Genomic DNA, 21,855 nt, shown 5'->3' with positions numbered 1-21,855 from the left:
TGGTTAGAGGGAAACTACAAACAGGATTGGAGGAATCAGGGGAACAGCTGGCAAGGGCAAATGGAGTGCAGTGGTATGGGCACGGGATGAGGAGCATGTTCTGAAGAGGGTGATAGAGTTTCAGGTAAATGGACAGCGAAAGTGAGGTAGACACACACACACACACACATATATATATGTGTGTACACACATGACAGTTTCCATCTGCCAAATCCATTCACACGGTTTTGGTCAGCCCAAGTCTATAGTAGAAGACACTTGCCCAAGGTGCCACGCAGTGGGAATGAACTGAGGACCATGTGGTTGGGAAGCAAGAACCAGTGCTGCTTGACTGTCACCCGTGCTGGTGGCATGCAAAAGGCACCATTTGAGTGTGGTTGATGCCATTGCCGCCTGACTGGCATCTGTGCCGGTGGAATGTAAAAAGCACCATTCAAGTGTTGAGAGTTGAGATCACACTCATGAGGTACTGAGTTTGGTTCTTGGATTGGGCTGTTGTGTTCTTGAGCAAGACACTTTATTTCATGTCCTCCAGTTCACTCAGCTGTAAGTGCCAAGCTGTATCAGTCTTTGCCTTTCCTTTGGATAACATTGGTGGTTTGGAGAAGGGAGGCTGGTATGCATGGGTGACTGTTGGCCTTCCATAAACAACCTTGCCTGGACTTGTGCCTCGGAGGGGAATTTTCTAGGTGCAATCCCATGGTCATTCATGACCAAAGGGGCCTTTACCCTTTTATATATATACATGTGTGTGGTGTGTTGTGTCCAGCCTTGTCTTTACATCACATGATAGTTGTAAACGAGCATCATTGTCATACAATTAATGCTAGTTTTCAGTGAAAGCCATGTTTGGCCATGGGTGGGGATATTACCTTGTTTGGAAACAGGTGAGGGTTGGTGACAGGAAGGGACATCCAACTGGAGAAAATTTGCTTAAAAAAAAAAAAAAAACCACCGTCCAACCCATGCCGGCATGGAAAAGCGAACTTTTAGATGATGACGATGTTTGTGTGTGTTGAAAATTTCATTGTGACTCATTACTTGAAGTTTAGTGCTCTCTCTCTCTCTCTCTCTCTCTCTCTCTCTCGCTCTCTCACTCACCATGAGAACAAGAATCTTGGATTTGCATTGAGTTTCCCACGACGTATATCTGCGCTCATGCATATGCATATTCGTATGGGCATGCACATACAGACGTGTGCATGCATAGGACATAGATGTGTGTTTGGATGTAATATCTGACAGTCTATGAAAGGATTTTTTTTTCTTTTGGTGTCGCCATGGTTCATGTGTTTATCATAATTGCAATAGAATAGAGTTAGCAATGATGGGTTTGTCCCAAGAGAGACCATCTACTGATCGCAGTCTATGGTTGTTGTTATTGGCCAACCACACATTGTGAAACAAGCTCATTACAAACCACTATAGCTATTTATTTGCCAATCGATACGCACTGAGGTTTTTTTTTGTTGTTTTTTCAATTCTCTTTTTTTTTTTCTTTCTTCCCTCTTTTGTTTTCTTTACTTTGAGTTGGCGTTAAGCCATTTTTTAAAATATATATGTCTACATGTATATGTGTATATGTACACACACAAGGCACAGATCTATTTGCATGCATACATATATACACACACACATATACACAGACATATATACATATATGTGTGTAAATATATATATGTATATATACACACATGCATACACATACAGATATACAAACATATTCAGATACACACACACACTTATATATATATATAAACATATATCTATCTACCTATCTATCTATATATATATATATATATATATATATATATATATATATATATATATATATAAACATACATATATATATATATATATATATATATATATATATATATATATATAAACATACATCTATATATATATATATATAAACATACATCTATATATATATAAACATACATCTATATATATATATATAAACATACATCTATACATATATATATATATAAACATACATCTATACACACATACATACATGTTTACATATACACTTGTACATATGCATATATTTATATTTATACTTATGCATTTATACACATATATAAACATATACATCTGTAGATATATATATATATATATATATATATATATATATATATATATATATATATATATATATATATAATATATATATATAAACACATACACAAACATATACATCTACACACACACACATGCATGCAACAAACACACACATACACATGAACGTGTGTGTGTGTGTGTTTATTGCTTGGTAAATAAATTACGTGTTGGCGAATAAATGATGGTAAGGGTTCGATGTGGTGAAAATGGAGTTTGGAAGTGAATGGAAGACAACAGGCCTACACAAAAGTGACAGGATCGACTGGGAATTGAAATGAAATTTTGCTGTGTGGAGGGGGGGTAGGAAGAAAGTAAATAATGTGAGACATCTGTGATAGTGGTGGTGGTGTGTGTGTGTGGGTGGGTGGGGAAGGGGAGTACATCAGCACCATCACCACCACCACCACCAGCAGCAGCACCATTGTTACCATCGTCGTCATCTTCTTGATCATCATCATCATCATCACTACCTGTGCCATCTTCACCCTTCATCGCTTTGTTTTGTCAACACCACCATCCCCCCCATCATCATCATCGTCATCACTATCACCACCACCACCATCATCACTACCACCATCATCGCCACCACCACTACCATGACCACCATGACCATCACCACCACCATCATCATCGCCACCACCACTACCACCATCATCGCCACCACTACCATCGTCATCACCACCACCGTCATCATCACCACTATCACCACCACCACCACCACTACCATCATCATCACTACCACCATCATTGTCACCACTACCATGATCATCACCACCACTACCATCGCTACCACCACTACCATCACTATCACCACATGTTGTCTCGTCAACATCGGGGTTCCTATGTAGTTGCTGAACTCGCTAGATATAGTAGCCAAATTTCCTCAAACCACACCCTCTTTGAAAAAAAAAAAACAGGAAAAAAGACCACACCCACATTGGACAACATCAATAAAGCTATTCTTAAAAAGATGGGATGGTCATGGCTGGATCAAGTCAGGGCTGACCTGGGGTTAAACAACACTTCAACACTACCACACACACATCTCACTACATATGCAGACACATCATCTTATTACTACTTTTACCACCACCACCACCACCACCACTACGTTCCACTACTACATGTACACCATTTTACTACTACCACAACACATACTAGCTCCACCACCACTACACTCACACATACCACTTGCTACTACCTCCATATATACGCTACTACACATTACCACCACCACGACCAACAACAACAATAACAATAGCAACAATATGACCACTATGCGCTACTGCCAACACCATTGCCATCACACTCCACTCAATACATTTCTACCTCTACACATTGCTACTACCACCACCACCACCACCACATCGCTGGCACCAGCACATGTTGACATCATTTTATACTACATAGCACTACACACCACCACCACAACAATGCACCACTACCACCACAACAATGCACCACTACCACCACAACAATGCACCACCATTACAACCCACCACTATCAGTACCACCAGCATCACCACAATCATCACTACCACTACCACCATCACTGCAGCCTCCACCACCACTATCACTACTACCACTAATACCATCACCACAACCACCACCACTTTCACCATAACCCCCACCCCACCACCACCACTTTCACCATAACCCCCACCCCACCACCCTACCACCACAATATTATCATCTGTTGTCTATCATTGTAAGCTGATCAATATTCACAGCCTCCCACCCTCTCCGCACTTGTCAATACCGTATCAATTCGTGAGCGTCTGTGTGTGTGTGGTGTTTCTCTGTCGATGTTAAGACAAGCGTCGTCGGCACCTCTTGGAGAAGACGGCTCTCAAGAACTCCACTCCCCTCTTTCCACTGGCACATGCTTTCTCACCCCCGCTTGCCCTTCCCCACCCTCACCTTAACATCTCTGCCCCCCCCCCCCCAACTGCCTCATCTTTGATGTACTTTCTGTCAGTCTGTCTGTCTCTCTCTCTTGGAATTGTCTCAAATTCAATATCAACATTTGTTCCCTCCTTCCCCCGGTCTCTTATTTCTCTCTCTCTCTCTCTTTCTTTTCTCTCTATCTTCTCTCTCTCTCTCTATCTTCTCTCTTTTCTCTCTCTCTCCTCTCTCATACCATTTTCCCTTGCTTGGCTACTTTACCTTCTCATATTTACTGATCTTCCCTTCATCTCATGGTGTCTTTCAACATTGCAACCCCACTTTTCTCTTATCTGGGTCCTTCTATCCCTCTTACTTCCAGAAGAATGGTCGGTACCTCAACATTTTTGATGCCAACATTCCTGAGACCACCGCTAATTCTTTGATACAAACTTCATGTTTTAAAGTAAACCTTCCATCAAAATTTCATTTTAATTTATGTTCCAAACATCAGCTTAGTAATGACAAAGATATTTTACTAATTACTTCATTATTTCCAAAATAAACTGAAACAAAGGCAGCATATTTCGTTAGCAATATGGTAACAAAAATGTTAAAGCAATCTAAATTAAAAGCTTCCATCAAAATTTTGATTCCAAACTAGAGTTAATAATGACAGTTATTTCAGTAAATTCTTCATCATTTTCAAAATGAATTGAAACAAAAGTAGTGTATTCCAACAGAAATATGGTAACAAAATGGTTAATTTACATTGCAACTTTACAAATATCAACAAAGTAACATTATTATTATAGCTATTGGTGCTGAACCATTCTCTATCACCAGACTATGGAGTCTCAGCGTAGTTACTCTCTTTACTCTTTTACTTGTTTCAGCCATTTGACTGTGGCCATGCTGGAGCACCGCCTTTAGTCGAGCAAATCGACCTCAGGACTTATTCTTTGTAAGCCTAGTACTTATTCTATTGGTCCCTTTTGCCGAACCGCTAAGTTATGGAGGCGTAAACACACCAGCATCAGTTGTTAAGCGATGTTGAGGGGACAAACACAAACACAGAAACACACACACACACACGCACACACATACATATATATGACGGGCTTCTTTCAGTTTCCGTCTACCAAATCTACACACAAGGCTTTGGTCGACCCGAGGCTATAGTAGAAGACACTTGCCGAAGGTGCCACGCAGTGGGACTGAACCCGGAACCATGTGGTTTGTAAGCAAGCTACTTACCACACAGCTACTCCTACGCCTATATAATTGTGTAGACAAAAAATAATGTGGCTGAAATGCTCATCATAGCGTTAACACAACCTAGATTTTTGCTACATGCTTGGAAATGAAGTCAAGGCCAAGCCAAGATATTTTGTTATAAAAGTGTAATTTGATTGGATTGTATTGCCTATGTTCAGTGCTTTGCAAAACAAAGACCTCGGCATGTTCCCTCCACCAACCACAGTCTGATGTGGAGGCCATGAATTTGAGCCTGAGATCATACTGGTTTGATGAGCCTACTCAGCTACACTGGCTCAACATGGCTTGGCAGGGGGTGATGCAGTTTTTCTACTCATACCAAAGCCTGACCTGAGGTTGGGTTGCCTATATGCAATCCACTGCAGAACAAAGGCTTCAGCACATTCTCATCACCAACCACAGTCTGACATGGAGGCCATGAATTTGAGCTCGAGATCATACTGGTTGGATGAACCCACTCTGCTACACTAACTCAATATAGCTTGGTAGAAGGACACAGTTTTTTTTATACTGTTACCCAGGAGTAATTAAGGTGATTACATCGCCCCCCCCCTCCCCAGTACTTATTTTATCGACCCAGAAAGGCCTTGCAACAGATGGCTGGACGTGATTGGGGAAGATCTCCAGAGGTTTTGTGTCACCTTGGAGGATGCAGAGGGACTGGCGTAGGACTGCCAGCGATGGGCATCACTGGTGGACCAGGTCAGCTCTGTGCATGGTGATGCCTTTGGGACCACTACCTTGGAATGACCTCAGCCCCAGCAAGCAAGAGCGTGACTTACCTATATACCTACCTAAAAGGATAAAAGGCAGGGTTAACTTCAGCAGAATTTGAACTTAGAATGTAAGGACAGATGAACTACCATTAAGCATTTCGCCTGGTCTGCTAACGACTCTGCCAGCCCACCAACTACTTAAAGGTACAATACTAGAGATAAATTATTTAGGTAATTCTTTTATTACAAAAAGAAAAAAAAAAACTATCAGAGCATATACTTGAGGAGAATGAAAACCTGTTCATCCATTTGTTCATACATATGATTCACCTGTTCATCTGCAAGTTTCACAATTCTGTGATTCTAACAAACAGTAAATTATATTTATTATTAGTAAACTGGTGTTTGGTACATAATGCCAAAGGTCTTGGTCATTGCTTCTGTGAGGCCCAATGCTTGAAAGGAACTCAAACATTTTGCCTCCGCGAGGCCCAATGCTCGAGAGGAACTTGGCCACTTTGCCTCTGTAAGGCCCAACGCTCGAAAGGAACTCAGCTACTTTGCCTTCGAAAGGTAGGGGGCCGTCAGGTGCACTATTGGCGAATTTTAGGAAGCATGGAAGTTTTGAAGGATGTAATGTCCCAACAACTGATGTGGATAGTTTATTCCATACTTCAGAAATTCCAAGTGTCAAAAGAGGTTCTGAAAGTCATGGCTTTTGATTTTGTAAGCATGTTCCTCAAATGTTAGTCATGGAATTCAAACAGGTGCCAAAGGTTGTTGTAAAGATGGTGGATAATCTCGTGGGTGTCTGCCAAATCAGTTGCCAGACATCTGAGTCGTAATGTGTCCATGCCCAGGGAAGCAAGATATTCAAAATATGATAGATGCCTGATGGCTGCTCATTCCTGAACAGTTTCCAGGAGATATGCCGAACTAGATAAGGTTTCCAGACTGGCGATGCAAGCTCTAGGTGTGGACATACCATAGCCATAAATAGCTTTAGCAATCAATCTCATCATCGAAATCTCAAATGCTACAAAATAATAATGCATTATTCATTCAAAACAATCTGAATAAATAAGTGTAACATTTGTCTGAGTAATCTGAATGCCAAACGGTTAAAAACGGTAAATTAACATGAAATTTTGATGGAAAGTTCTTAGATCACTTTAAAACACATAGGTCGACATACACTGCTGTGTGTGTGTATTGAGCGTCATACTAATATATACTTTTGTTATTTACACCACCTGTCCTCGTCTGTTGTTATTATTTGTATATTCTCCCATATATATATATATATATATATATATATATATATATATATATATATACACACACACACACACACTATACTATATATCATCATCATCATCATCGTTTAACGTCCGCTTTCCATGCTAGCATGGGTTGGACGATTTGACTGAGGACTGGTGAAACCGGATGGCAACACCAGGCTCCAATCTAAATTTGGCAGAGTTTCAACCACTTTGATGACCCCTGTTTAAGAGGATCTCTCCTTGGCTTGTTAGCATGTTAGAAGTGGTGGTAGTAGTAGTAGTGGTGATGTTGTTGTTGCGATACTAGTAGTATTAATGCTCACAGTATTTTTAGTAGTATTAGTAATAGCAGCAGCAGCAGCAGCAGTAGCAGTAGTAGTAGTAGTAGCAGTTTGGCAAAAGTAATAATTGGAGAAATATTTAACCTTTAAGCAGTTAGAGAAGATCATGTGCTGTATCTCTTATCATTTCACTGATAACATCTGCCAGTTACATCCCAACGGTGACCCACACACACCGAAAGAAAAATAGTGAGCAAAACTGTGTTTGTTTGTGTGATAAAGATTTTTAAACTTAACCTGTAGCATTAAGCACAGACATTTTATTATTTTGTAGATGTCTAAGGTTGATGAAAGGGCAAGGATTCCATGAAATCGTGGTTGCTAATTCACAATTATGGGTTAAGACAACAAAAGCGGTTAAGACCATTTAACCCCTTTTTGTTAGCATATTTCGATTCCCAGACCAGGCGTTGTGAATGTTTATTGAGTGAAAACACCTAAAAAGCTCCACGAGGCTCCGGCAGGGGATGGTGGCGAACCCTGCTGTACTCTTCCACCACAACTTTCTCTTACTCTTACTTCCTGTTTCTGTTGTGCCTGTAATTCAAAGGGTCAGCCTTGTCACACTGTGTCATGCTGAATATCCCCTGAGAACTACGTTAAGGCTACACGTGTCTGTGGAGTGCTCAGCCACTTGCATGTTAATTTCACGAGCAGGCTGTTCCGTTGATCAGATCAACTGGAACCCTCGACGTCGTAAGCGACGGAGTGCCAAAGATTAGGATCTTTGTGGATTTCGTCACTGTTTACAATTGTCTTAAAGAAAAAATTTTTAACATATCATATACATGTAAGTTTTGATGCTGAATCCGAAATTGTTAAATTTTTCTGGTATTCAAAGTGTGATAATTTTCAGATAATTTTCAATAAGAAAGACAATGATTTGCAAATGATTGGCATGTTATATGTTAATTGGCAAGTGATTAGCATGTTACATCAGCAAAAATTTAATCATCACAACAAAGGTTAAATATAATTCTTCATGTTCTTTTTTGGTTAATGTTCTGGGTTCAGTCCCAATGTGTGGCACCTTAGGCAAGAGTCTTCTATTAAAGCCTTGGGCCGACCAGAGCCTTGGGAGTAGATTTGACAGACAGAAGCTGAAAGAAGCTTGTTGCATAAATATGTCTATGCACATATCTTTGGGTCTGTGTTTGCCCTCAGCGCCACTGCTTGACAACTAGTGTTGGTTTGTTTATGTTCCTGTAACTTAGCAGTTTGTCATAGTGATTCATAGAATAAGCACCCGGCTTTTAAAAGAAAAGTATTGGAGTTGATTTAATTTGGTTACAAATTCTTCAAGGTGGTGCCCCAGCATGGTCGCAGTCTAATGGCTGAAACAAGTAAAAATAGAAGATGGTGTTTAAACTGAATCGAGTGTTTGGTCCTTCTGATGGTGGTTCTCGAAGAAATATTTTTCCTTGGTGTTATTTTTAGCATTGTTTCATTATTGTTGTCATTATGGTTTTCTATATTCTTCTTGACTTTTTCTCTGACCTTCTCAAACGTTTATCCTTATTCTTCTCAATGTTACCATTTTTATCTATTCTATCTTCCATAGTCATGTTTTTTTTCTCCTTATTTTTCTTGTTGTTGCTTTTGCTTGTACTAGTACCAAAGAAACATCTTCTTACATACCGCCATTATCACTTAACGCATACACATTTATTTATATCTTTCTCTGACAATTCTTCAGTAAAAGTCATTTTTTCCCACTTTGACAAGAAGCAAAATTTTCGAGGCAGACAACATCTTTAGTTTTACCGTTCCTGTACTTCTCATGGCTGCCACTCACTGTTCTTCTCTCTCTTTTGAAACATTAAACTTGTTGACATTTCCAATTAAAATGTTCATCTCTTGACAGCAAACGACAGGGGAAAATAACTGTGCTTCACCTAATTAGGAGATACTCAGTGAGATTTTTAACCCTTTTGACACCAATCCCCTCAAGCCTGCTCTTGGGTTCTGTGATACAAAATTCTTGTTTTAACTCTTTATCATATTCTGCCCTATTGCTTGTTTTATATTCAGACTGGTCAGATCTGGTCTCTTACACCTACCCTACAATGTCATTTTAAAAATAATCACAGCATTGAAATCTCAGAGCTATGAAATAATGTATGATTAATTCAAAACAATGTGGATTAATAAGGATTACGTTTGAGGGCATAATATGAACCCTAAAGGGTTAAAGTGATCTAAAATTAACATTTTCCATAAAAATTTTGTGTTAATTTCTGTTTCAAACATCAGCTTAATAATCCTTTCTACTTTGGACATAAGGTGTGAAATGACCCCAGTGTTTTACTGGTACTTAATTTATCGAGTCTGAAAGGTAAAGTTGACCCTGGCGGAATTTGAACTCAGAGCATTAAAACGGACAAAATGGTGCTAAGCATTTCACCTGGTATGCTTATGATTCTGAGAGCTCACTACCCTACAACAGCTCAATAACAATTATCGTTTTACTAAATTCTTTGCCATTTTCAAAATTTGGCAAGTGGCCAACAATTTCTGGGGAGGGTGCAAGTTGATTACATCAACCCTAGTGTTCAACTGGTATTTATTTTATCAACCTCGAAAGGACGAACAGCAAAGTCAGCCTCAGTGGAATTTGAACTCAGAACGTGAAGACGGATGAAATGCCATTAAGTATTTTGCCCAGCATCCTAATGATTTTGCCAGCTCACCGCCTTATTAATAATAATAATAATAATAATAATCTTTACTACAATAGGCACAAGGCCTGAAATTTGTGGGGAGGGGACTAGTCAATTACATCGACCCCAGTGTTTCACTGGTACTTAATTTATCAACCCCTGAAAGGATGAATAGCAAAGTTGACCTCAGTGGAATTTGAACTCAGAATGTAACGGCAGATGAAATACCGCTAAGCATTTCATCCAGCATGCTAACAATTCTGCCAGCTCGCTACCTTAATCTTTTCTACTCTTGGCACAAGGCCCAGAATTTTGGGGGAGGGGGCCAGTTGACAACATCGACCCTAGTATGCAACTGGTACTTAATTTATTGATCCCTGAAAAAATGAATGACAAAGTCGACCTCAGCGGAATTTGAACCCAGAATGTAAAGACAGATGAAATACCGTTAAGCAATTTGTCTGGCATGCTAATGATTTTGCCAGCTCGCTGCCTTAATAATAATAATAATAATAATAATGATAATAATAATTTCTTCTAATTTAAAATTTTTTTTTTTGTTTCTAAAATAATCACAGTAATATTGTATTGCTTGGAAACTGGATTTCTGAATGGAAATATTTGCTCTCTCTCTACAAGAGACTGCCCAACTCTCTCTCTCACACACAGTCACCACATACGCACACACACACACACGTGAACAAAATCTGCATAGCATAAAAATAAACACCAATAAAATGTGTATGTTGGTATTAGTAGCAGTTGTATAACTGCTACTTCCTTATTATTGCACCAATTCCATAGAGCTAGAAGTACTTGGTAATGAGGAATGTGTGTGTGTGTGTGTGTGTGTGAGGTGGGAGAGGTTAATATTTACCAGCTTCAGAAATACAGATATATCATCAGCTTTGTCCTTTTAATGTACACTTTTCCATGCTTGCATGGGTTGGGCGGAGTTTATTGAAGCAGATTTTTCTACGGCTGGATGCCCTTCTTGTTGCCAACCCTCACCTCATTCCAAGCGAAGTAATATTTTCCCCATGGACGGACATGTTCTCAAAACAAGGAGACACAAGTACAAAAATGCAGACATATACATATATGCGTGTGTGTGTGTGTGTCTGTGTGTGTGTATATATATATATATATATATATATATATATATATATATATATATATATATATATATATAGATACAAGAGTAAAGGAATGGAGTAGTAGATAAGATCCAGGCTACATATGTTTCATAGCAAGCAGGACCTAGTCCAGGGGTTTTCAAACTGTGGTCCGCGGACCACAGGGGGTCCGCAAGGACAAGACAGGGGGTCCGTGGACAGCAAATACTTTTTATGGGCAATTTGATTTTATATATGTTTTTTAATCGAAATCTTTTAATTGACAATAAACTTATTTGTTAAATACTGTTAAATAAACAAATGTAAAAATATGTTATTTTAAGCAAATATTTATGCATAAATTTCATAAGTGTTTATAAGGGGGTCCCTAAGGTAAAGTCTGAAATATAAAGGGGTCCACAAGTCAAAAAGTTTGAAAACCCCTGCCCTAGGCTACTCTTCAGGCCAAAGATATCTTGATTAAATGAAAGTTTACCTTTGTTTGCAAAGAGGCACATGTTAACAGATGGAAGATTCAATCAGAATTTGATTCAATCAGAATATATATATATGATCATCATCATTTAACATCTGTTTTCCATGCTGGCATAGGTTGGACGGTTTGACTGAGGTCTGGGGAGCCAGTGGCTGCACCAGGCTCCAATCTGATCTGGCAATGTTTCTACAGCATGGAAAAAAATAGGTGCTAAACGATGATGATGAATCCTTATGAGAGATTCGCTCAAGGTAAATAACACTGTAACCTATGTTCTAACATAACCTCTACATTTAGTTGGATATCAAGATTACCTTTTTGGCATTAATACTGCTTCTGCCACTATTAATTATCATCATCATTATTATTGTTATTATTTAAGGTAACGAGCTGACAGAATCGTTAGCATGCTGGGTTTAGTATTTCATCTGCTGCTACATTCCGAGTTCAAATTCCACTGAGGTCAGCTTTGCCTTTCATCTTTTCAAGGTCGATGAAATAAATACCAGTTGAACACTAGGGGGGGGGGATGTAATCAACTCAATCCCTACCCCCAAATTGCTATATATATATCATCATCATCATCTTCGTTTAACGTCCGCTTTCCATGCTAGCATGGGTTGGACGATTTGACTGAGTACTGGTGAAACCAGATGGCTACACCAGGCTCCAGTCTGATTTGGCAGAGTTTCTACAGCTGGATGCCCTATATCATCATCATCATCATCATCATCATCGTTTAACGTCCGCTTTCCATGCTAGCATGGGTTGGACGATTTGACTGAGGACTGGTGAAACCGGATGGCAACACCAGGCTCCAATCTAATTTGGCAGAGTTTCTACAGCTGGATGCCCTTCCTAACGCCAACCACTCAGAGAGTGTAGTGGGTGCTTTTACGTGTCACCCGCATGAAAACGGCCACGCTCGAAATGGTGTCTTTTATGTGCCACCCGCACAAGCCAGTCCAGGGGCAGAACGCAAACCATCCAGACAGTTAGGTGATACAAGAAAGAGACAAAACATCCAGATGGACGATACAAAGAAAACATGGACAGGTCATTAAGAGTTTTCTCTCTTCAGTCGAGATCCAGATTATCCTTGCAATTTCGGCTGGTATTGCTCCATTCTGGCCAGCCCCAAGGAAGAACTAAGCTAAGAGCATTAGATTCCTTGGAAGAAAGCAGCGAAAAAAACGAGCAATGTTACACAAATACAGTAGGAATAATAAGGGGACAAAACAACAGATGTCTTTCGAATAAGGACGAATAAAATTAAGCTGGCGTATATGGAAATAAGACCTTACAGCCGGGATACAAGATTTCACAGGCACACATCTATATATATATATATATATATATATATATATATATATATATATATATATATATATATATAGTGAAGTATATTGCCGCTTAAGTGTGGCTGACCCCTAGGGGTGGATGTTACTGTTGCTTTTAGCCCCAGGAGGACATCTCCTCCAGCTGGCTTATCGACACACTACTGTGTCCTGTTTCAGCCACACTTAAGTGGCAATATACTTCACTTTATCGTGCAGTTACTGTTAATACTTCATTTAGAGAATTAACATATATATATATATATATATATATATATATATATATATATATATATATATATATATATATATATATATATATATATATGTTGTAGTTATATGATATGGAAGTAGTGAAATGCCTTATGGATACTGGTTGATATTTATGAGTATCTTGGCAACAACCAGTTGTTTTAAGTTAGAAGTTGTCAGCAGAACTCTGAATCACATGACGGGTGTGTGGGTGGGTGGGGTGGAATGATGGATGAGGAACTGTTGGACAGGTGGCAGGAGTCGGAGGTGCAAGTGGGCGGGACACACACACACACATATGGTATGAACCTGGTGATGGTCGAAGAGGAGGAGGACAAGGGGTGGGCAGTGGAGAATTTGTTTGCGTGTAAGGGGTGTGAAGAGCTGACAGAGGTGATCTAGCAGTGCAGTTGTTGCCAATATGCTTCTATGGCTGTCTTCACCACCTTCTCTCTCTCTCTCCTCTATTGCATGTTTTTGCACCTCCCTCTCTCCCATTGTGCCTCTTCTACTATCCCTCTCTGTCCTCATTCTTTTTCCTCACTATCTCTCCCCCACCACTTCTCTCTGCTGTCTGTCTTACTTTCTCCGTCTCTTTTTCTCTTTCACATTATGTCTTTATTCATTCTTTTCCGTCTCTCTCTCTCACTTTCTCTCTATTTATGTATCTATCTATTTGTCTGCCTAACTATCCATCTATCTCTGTTTGTCTATCAGTGTATCTATATCTTTCTGTCTATATCTATCTATCTATCTATCTATTTCTACCTGTATGTCTATCTATGTCTGCCTGTCTATCTATACCTATCAACCTGTCTATCTATGTCTATCTGTCTATCTATCTATCTATATCTTTCTGTCTATCTATATATATTTTTCTGTCTATCTATGTCTTTCTGCCTGTCTATCTATGTCTGTCTGTCTATCTGTCTATCTATCTACTTCTCTGTCTAACTAGCAGTCTTTTTTATCCATCTATCCATCCACCCACCTACCTTTCTATTTGTCCATCTACCTATCTACCTGTCTCTCTCTCATGTGATAACACTTTAAAGACTCTTTGATACAAAGATATTGATACTCTATCTACAGAAATCAATATCTTTTATCACTAGCTGTCTCTGTCTGCCCCTCTGTGTTCAGCGATGCCTTTCCTCTGACTGCCACCCTTTCTGGCCACTACAATAATTTATTGAAACATTGTTGCTGAGCTGAAACTGGTAGTGGTAGTAGTAGTAGTAGTAGTAGTAGTAGTAGTAGTAGTAGTTGTGGTGATGGTAATAGTAGCTGTTGTAGCAATGGCTTTAGTGATAGTAATAGCAATAGTACAGCAGAGGTGGTCATGGTACCAATAGCATTCTAGGATTGGTTGTGGTGTTAGTGGTGGCTATAGTATTGTTAATAGTGGTGTTAGTAATCATAGAGCTAGCTCAAATGGTAGTATGTGCTACAGTAGTGTTGTAGACTTATTATTATATCTGTCTTTGTATTGTCCCTTATCGTTTGCCCTTGAGGCAAATAAGTGAAATTGTCATCATTATTACTAATATTAAAAAGGTGTCAAGCTGGCAGAATCGTTAGCACGCCGGGCAAAATGCTTAGCGATATTTCGTCTGTTTTTACATTCTGAGTTCAAATTCCGCCGATGTCGACTTTGCCTTTTCATCCTTTCGGAGTCGATTAAATAAGTACCAGTTACACACTGGGGATGATGTCATGGGCTCATCTCCTCCTGCCAAATTTCTGCCCTTGTGGCAAAATTTGAAACTATTATTATTATTATTATTATTATTATTATTATTATTATTATTAACAGAATCATTTGCATGTCGGACAAAATTCTTAGTGGCACCATTATTCAACATTTTTTACTTTCAGGCAAATTTCTACTGCATCACCACCTCCCACAAGCTTCCCTTGTGGCAAAAATTTGAAATAATCAATTACTATTATTAAAAAGGCGGCAAACTGGCAGAAACGTTAGCACCGCCAGTTGAAATGCTTAGCGGTAATTTCGTCTGTCGCTATGTTCTGAGTTCAAATTCCGCCGAGGTCGACTTTGCCTTTCATCCTTTTGGGGTCAATTTAATAAGTACCAGTTAATCACTGGGGTTGATGTAATTGACTTAAGCCCCTCCCCCAAACTGCCGTTGTGACAAAAATTCGAAACCACCATCATTATTATTATTAACAGAATCATTTGCATGTTGGACAAAGTGCTTAGTGGCATTTTGTTTGTCTTTACGTTCTGAGTTCGAATTCTGCAACATGCTACCCAAGGCCCATGGCGGAGGTGACAAGAGAGGAGAGCAGAATAAAATTAGAGGATTGCAGTCCTTGCAATGGTGTATATCCCAAAACAATATCCGGGACTTCAGTTATTATTGCTAGCATCATCATAATCATCATCGTCATTTTTGGTGAGCTGGCAGAATCATTAGCATGCCAAATGATATCCTTAGTGGCATTTTGTCCATCTTTGTGTTCTGAGTTCAAATTCCACTGAAGTCGACTTTGCTTTCTTTCATCCTTTCAGGGTTCCGTAAATTAAGTACCAGTGAAACACTGGGGTTGATGTAATTGACTAGTCCCCACCCCCACCCCCTAAAATTTCAGACTTTGTACCCTTAGTAGAAAGTATTATTAGAGAGAAGTACATGCCACCAAAGTGATGCTGAGGTACAAATATATCCTCCTCCGCCGCCACCACCACCATCACCACCATCATCATTGTTAGCACACTGGACAAAATTGCTTAGTGACATTTCACCTGAATGTACATTTGGAGTTCAAACTCTGCTGGGGTCGACTTTGTGTTTCATGCTTTTAGGCTTAATCCTTTAGCATTTCAACTGGCCATATCCGGCCCAAATATCTGACCTGTTTTATGTTTTAACCAGCCAGATCCAGCCTCTCACACTTACCCTTCAATGCCATTCTAAAAATATACAATCACATCATAATCAAAATTTCGAAGTTACAAAGTAAGGCATGATTAATTAAAAGCATAACGAATGAAAAAAGCATTACATTTGATTGAATAATCTGAATGCCAAGCAGTTAATTAATTGCTGGGTGGTAGTGGTGGTGGTGGTGGTGACTGTTGTAATAGTGGTATGTGTAGAAGCAATGGATTTGGTGTGTGGAAGAGTTCATATTTTATGTCTAATATACAGTGTTGTTATGTGTGATGGTGGTGGTGCCAGTCGCGGTGGTGGTGCCGGTTGCAGTGGTGGTAGTAGTAACAATGGTTGTTTGTTGTTTTTGTCATACAAGTTTAATTAGTTGTTGTTGTTGTTGTTGTTGTTGTTGTTGTTGTTGTTGTTGTTGTTGTTGTTGTTGTTGTTGTTGTTGGTGGTGGTGGTGGTGGTGGTGGTGGTGGTGAGGGGTGTAGTTGTATTTATAGTCCCTGTGCTGTAGTAATTGAGATGGTGGCTATAGGTGTTGTAATATTAACAGTTATTATCGGTAAAGAAGTGGATGAATAGTAGCAATGATGGTGATGGTTAGTGGTTTTAGTGGCTGTGATGGCAGTGATGGTTTAATGAATTAAACTATTCATTAAGATATAGGTTAGGGCCATGGTTCAGTCCATTCATTAATGTGGGGGAGAAAATACTTTGCAATATTTGTTGTGGCTGTAAGGTGGGGTGAGTGGAGGCGCAATGGCCCAGTGGTTAGGGTAGCAGACTCGCGGTCATAGGATCGCGGTTTCGATTCACAGACCGGGCGTTGTGAGTGTTTATTGAACGAAAACACCTAAAAGCTCCACGAGGGTCTGGCAGGGGATGATGGCGAACCCTGATGTACTCTTTCACCACAACTTTCTCTCACTCTTTCTTCCTGTTTTTGTTGTGCCTGTAATTCAAAGGGTCAGCCTTGTCACACTGTGTCACACTGAATATCCCCAAGAACTACGTTAAGGGTACACGTGTCTGTGGAGTGCTCAGCCACCTGCACGTTAATTTCACGAGTAGGCTGTTCCGTTGATCGGATCAACTGGAACCCTCGACGTTGTAAGTGACGGAGAGCCAACAAGGTGGGGTGAGCTGGCAGAGTCGTTAGCACACTGGTTAAAACAGTAAGTGGCATTTTGTCCAGCTTTACATCCTGAGTTCAAATTTCAGTGAGGTCGACTTTACCTTTCATCCTTTCAGGGTCGATAAAATAAAGTACCAGTGGTGCACTAGGGTTTATATAATTGACTTACCCGCTTCCCAAAACTGCTGACCTTGTGCCAAAATTTGAAATGAATATTTGTTGTGGCTTTAAGGTGGTCTCAAGGAGTTTGATATCGAAAGGGTTAATTTACTAAAATTACTATTGACAGCTAAAGGTACCATTCACATTTAAAGGTAGACTATAGAGATAGCAATTCACAGGGTATGTATTGTAGAAACATCAAGTAATAATTGTTGCTGTTGTTTGTTCCTTCTTGAGCCATGCCTGGCTCGTAAGGGCCGGTTTCCCGGTTTCATTGGCGTATAGGTTCCCCACCTGGACGGGACACTGGTCTGTCGCAGGTGAACTGCCAGATGCAGGAGGAAAGGGTGAGAGGAAGTTGTGGTGAATGAGTCAGCAGAAGTTTGCCATTACCTTCTGCCAGAGCCGCGTGGAGCTTAGGTGTTTCAATCATATACACGCACACATCACCTGGTCTGAGATTCGAACCCACAATCCCTTGACTGTGAGTCCGCTACTCTAACCACTAGGCCATATATGCCTCCACGAATGTTTCCTTCTCGAGCTATGCGAGGCTCATAAGGGCCGGTTTCCCGGTTTCAGTGATGTATAAATTCCCCACCTGGACGGGATGCTGGCCCATCACAGGGTTCCTCATTTTTGCCAGCTGAGTGGACTGGAGCAACGTCAAATGAAGTCTTTTGCTCAAGAACACAGCACATCGCCCGGTCCAGGAATTGAAATCACAATCTTACGATCACAAGTCCAACACCCTAACCACTAAGCCACGCACCTCCACATAATAATTACAGTCCCTCATGTAAATTTAATCATATCTGTTGTTATGCTACATAATCTAACATTTCTTGCATAAAATTATAACAATGTTTGTCTTTTTTGTGGCAAACACAGACCAACATGTCGTCGGCACGAGATATTCCACAGACTCAGGCTGTTAACAATGCTGCTTTGGCTGGTTCTCCCGTCTCTCAGCACAGGTTCCTCATCCCTAGTCCAATTCCGACCAGACGTAGCCGTACCTATTCAGCGTGAGTACCTATTTATGTACCTTGTATACTGTACCTTGATTACATCAAGGTACCTTGTTGTTCCTAGAACCACACCTAATTGTATATGTTATTGAATTTTGTTGCTTACCTTGTTAGACATCGCATTGGGATCTTAGAAACCATTTGAACTGCAAATTAAAATAATTTTAAAGCAAATTGAAATGGACTCAAGGCGAGTTTGTGAATTGACTTGAGGCGTGTTTGCGAACTGACACGAGGTGAGTTTGCGAACTGACACGAGGTGAGTTTGCGAAGTGACTCGAGGTGAGTTTGCGAAGTGACTCGAGGCGAGTTTGTGAACTGACTGGAGGTGAGTTTGTGAACTGACTCGAGGTGAGTTTGTGAAGTGACTCGAGGTGAGTTTGTGGACCGACTCGAGGTAAGTTAATGAACTGACTCCAGGCGAGTTTGCGAACTGACTCGAGGTGAGTTTGCGAACTGACTCAAAGGCTGGTGAATGACAAGGAAGATGATGGGAATAAGATACGATTGGACGATAATCAAAAGAGATGGAGTAGAAGGTGTTATGTCCCTTGCTGTGCCCCTGTGTTTGCCCCAGGCTTCAGGATTTGAAGAATTATTTCATTGGATTGATTGATTGACTGATTGGTTACATGTATTGGTTTGAATTTCAGATCTGAAAGAGCAAAATGCGGTCCAACTGTTCGAGGTAAAGTGAAGGAATTCTGTCGAGAAAAGGGTCATGGTTTTATTCAACCTGAAGATCCTTCAAGTGTTCCATTGTTTGTTCATATTTCTGAGTGAGTATTTTGGTTTGTCTAAATCATTATCTATATCAGGGGTTGGCAAAGTGGTCAGTATTGACCCCTGGGGCTGATAAATTGACCCAAGGGGCTGATAAATACCTGAAATGATTTTAACCATTAAAGGTACTGAATTTTTACCAAACTGAACCTGGAAGAGTGGGGGTAATTTAAGGCTAAAACTCACTAATTTCCACCCAAATATTGATGCAATATCAACTAATAGACACCAAACATGCTTTCCATGCTGGCATGGGTTGGACGGTTTGACTGAGGACTGGCAAGCCAGAAGGCTGCACCGGGTTCCATTCCGGTCAGAATATACTAATACAATATCACTGAATTTTTCTTAATATTCAGGGATTGTTTAAACTAAAGGGTCAGTATTGAACCCTAGAGGCCAGTGTGGTTACCTTAGGATCAATAAAAGAGTTGAAACAATTTTAAGCCTTAAGGATATTGAATTATTGGTGAATTGAATCTGGAAGAGTGGGCAATTTATGACTAAAACTTTCTAATTTTCAATCAAATATCAATAATAATATTCACTGTATTCATATATATATATATAATAATAAATAAATGCGCCCTTTTAAAGCCTAGCCAGGCTCATGGGCCCGGTTTCCCGGTTTCTATGGCGTATGTGTTTCCCAGCTGGACAGGATGCCAGTCCATCGCAGCGTTACTCATTTTTGCCAGCTGAGTGGACCGGAGCAACGTGAAATGAAGTGTTTTGCTCAAGAACACAACATGTCGCCCAGTCCAGTAATCGAAACCACAATCTTACGATCATGATGCTGACATCCTAACCACTAAGCCATGTGCCTCCCCATTCATATATATATATATATATATATATCTATTTCTGTTTCAGTATCGAGGGTGAATATGTTCCCAAAGAAGACGACGATGTGACCTACAAGGCCATTACCATTCCACCACGTCACGAAAAGCTTCAAGCCGTTCATGTGCAGATCATGCATTTGGCCCCGGGGGTCAGCCACGAACGCTGGGACTCGCCGCTAGTCACCAACTCCAATTGTTCTCCTAGCCACGGTTCCATTAAAGATCTCCATCCTGCCCAGCCTAGCCACCCTGAATGACTTTTTCCACTCCATACCTAACACACACACATATATATATATATATATATATATATATATATATATAGATAGATATATCTATATCTATATACATATATATATATGTGAATTGGTGTGTGTGTGTGTCTGTATATATGCATATGTACTTGTATATCTAATGATATATATACGTGTGTGTGTGTGTGTTTATACATTTTTTCATGTGTAACTACTAATACATTTGTGTAATATGCATATATCCATGTGCATATATAATACCCTAATTATATAACTAATGTGCATGTATGTATGTGTGTGTATGTATATATCTATCCATCTCTTTATCTCTATATATCTATCTATATATATATATACACACACACATGCATGCACGCACAACCATAACCGCACATGCACATATATATACATACCATATGTATATATCAGTAATGTGTATGTATCTATATATATATATATATATATATATATATATATATATATATATATATATATATACACACGCCACCACCACCACTACACATTGTGCGTATATGCATACCCTGATATGTTACCCATGTATGTGTATGTATAGAAATATGCACACACACAGACACACAGATAGATAACCACCACCACCACACACACACAGATGCACATCTGTATAACCTCCCAGTATTAATTCAGGCCTTGCCTATCTGCCCACAAAATTTGAACATCTTCTTTCTTCCATTTGGTCCTTAAACTTCTATCTCCCTTGGCCACACACACACACACACACCCCTTAACAACTGCTGGTCCTCATTTTAATTGTTTTTTTTTTAAATATTTTTTTTCCTAAAATGTTTTCTACCTAATTATACTTATACATATAAACATACACGCACACATATATATATCTATATACACTCAGTTTTTTTTTCTCTCCTTTTTTATTTAAATAAATTTGCCTTAATTATTCTAAGGTAACATTTGCAAACAAATTGAATTCTTTCTGTGTATTTTTTCATTGTTTTTTTCATTGTTTTATTTTAGATTTATCATCATCATCATCATCATCATCATCATTGTTTAACGTCCGCTTTCCATGGGTTGGACGATTTGACTGAGGACTGGTAAAACCGGATGGCTGCACCAGGCTCCAATCTGATTTGGCAGAGTTTCTACGGCTGGATGCCCTTCCTAATGCCAACCACTCCGAGAGTGTAGTAGGTGCTTTTACATGCCACCAGCACGAAGGCCAGTCAGGCGGTACTGGCAACGGCCACACT

General features: G+C 39.7%; 1 protein-coding gene across 4 annotated transcripts in view; it reads left to right on the top strand.

Annotated features, from left to right (window-relative positions):
* Positions 1-21,567, top strand: part of LOC106876415 (calcium-regulated heat stable protein 1) — a 34,765-nt gene extending 13,198 nt beyond the window's left edge. For all 4 annotated transcript variants that reach the window (XM_014924953.3, XM_014924954.3, XM_052976224.2 and 1 more), the window contains exons 2-4: positions 18,584-18,720; positions 19,377-19,502; positions 20,380-21,567. In XM_014924953.3, coding sequence (XP_014780439.1) covers positions 18,590-18,720; positions 19,377-19,502; positions 20,380-20,608 — 486 coding nt within the window. In that variant the 5' untranslated portion in view covers positions 18,584-18,589 and the 3' untranslated portion in view covers positions 20,609-21,567. The remainder of the gene's footprint in view (positions 1-18,583; positions 18,721-19,376; positions 19,503-20,379) is intronic.
* Positions 21,568-21,855: the final 288 nt, after the last annotated feature.

This window comes from Octopus bimaculoides, chromosome 25, assembly GCF_046866305.1.
Source record: "Octopus bimaculoides isolate indiv1 chromosome 25, ASM4686630v1, whole genome shotgun sequence".
Classification (NCBI taxonomy): Eukaryota; Metazoa; Mollusca; class Cephalopoda; order Octopoda; family Octopodidae; genus Octopus; species Octopus bimaculoides.
This window is presented reverse-complemented; position numbering and strand designations above follow the sequence as displayed.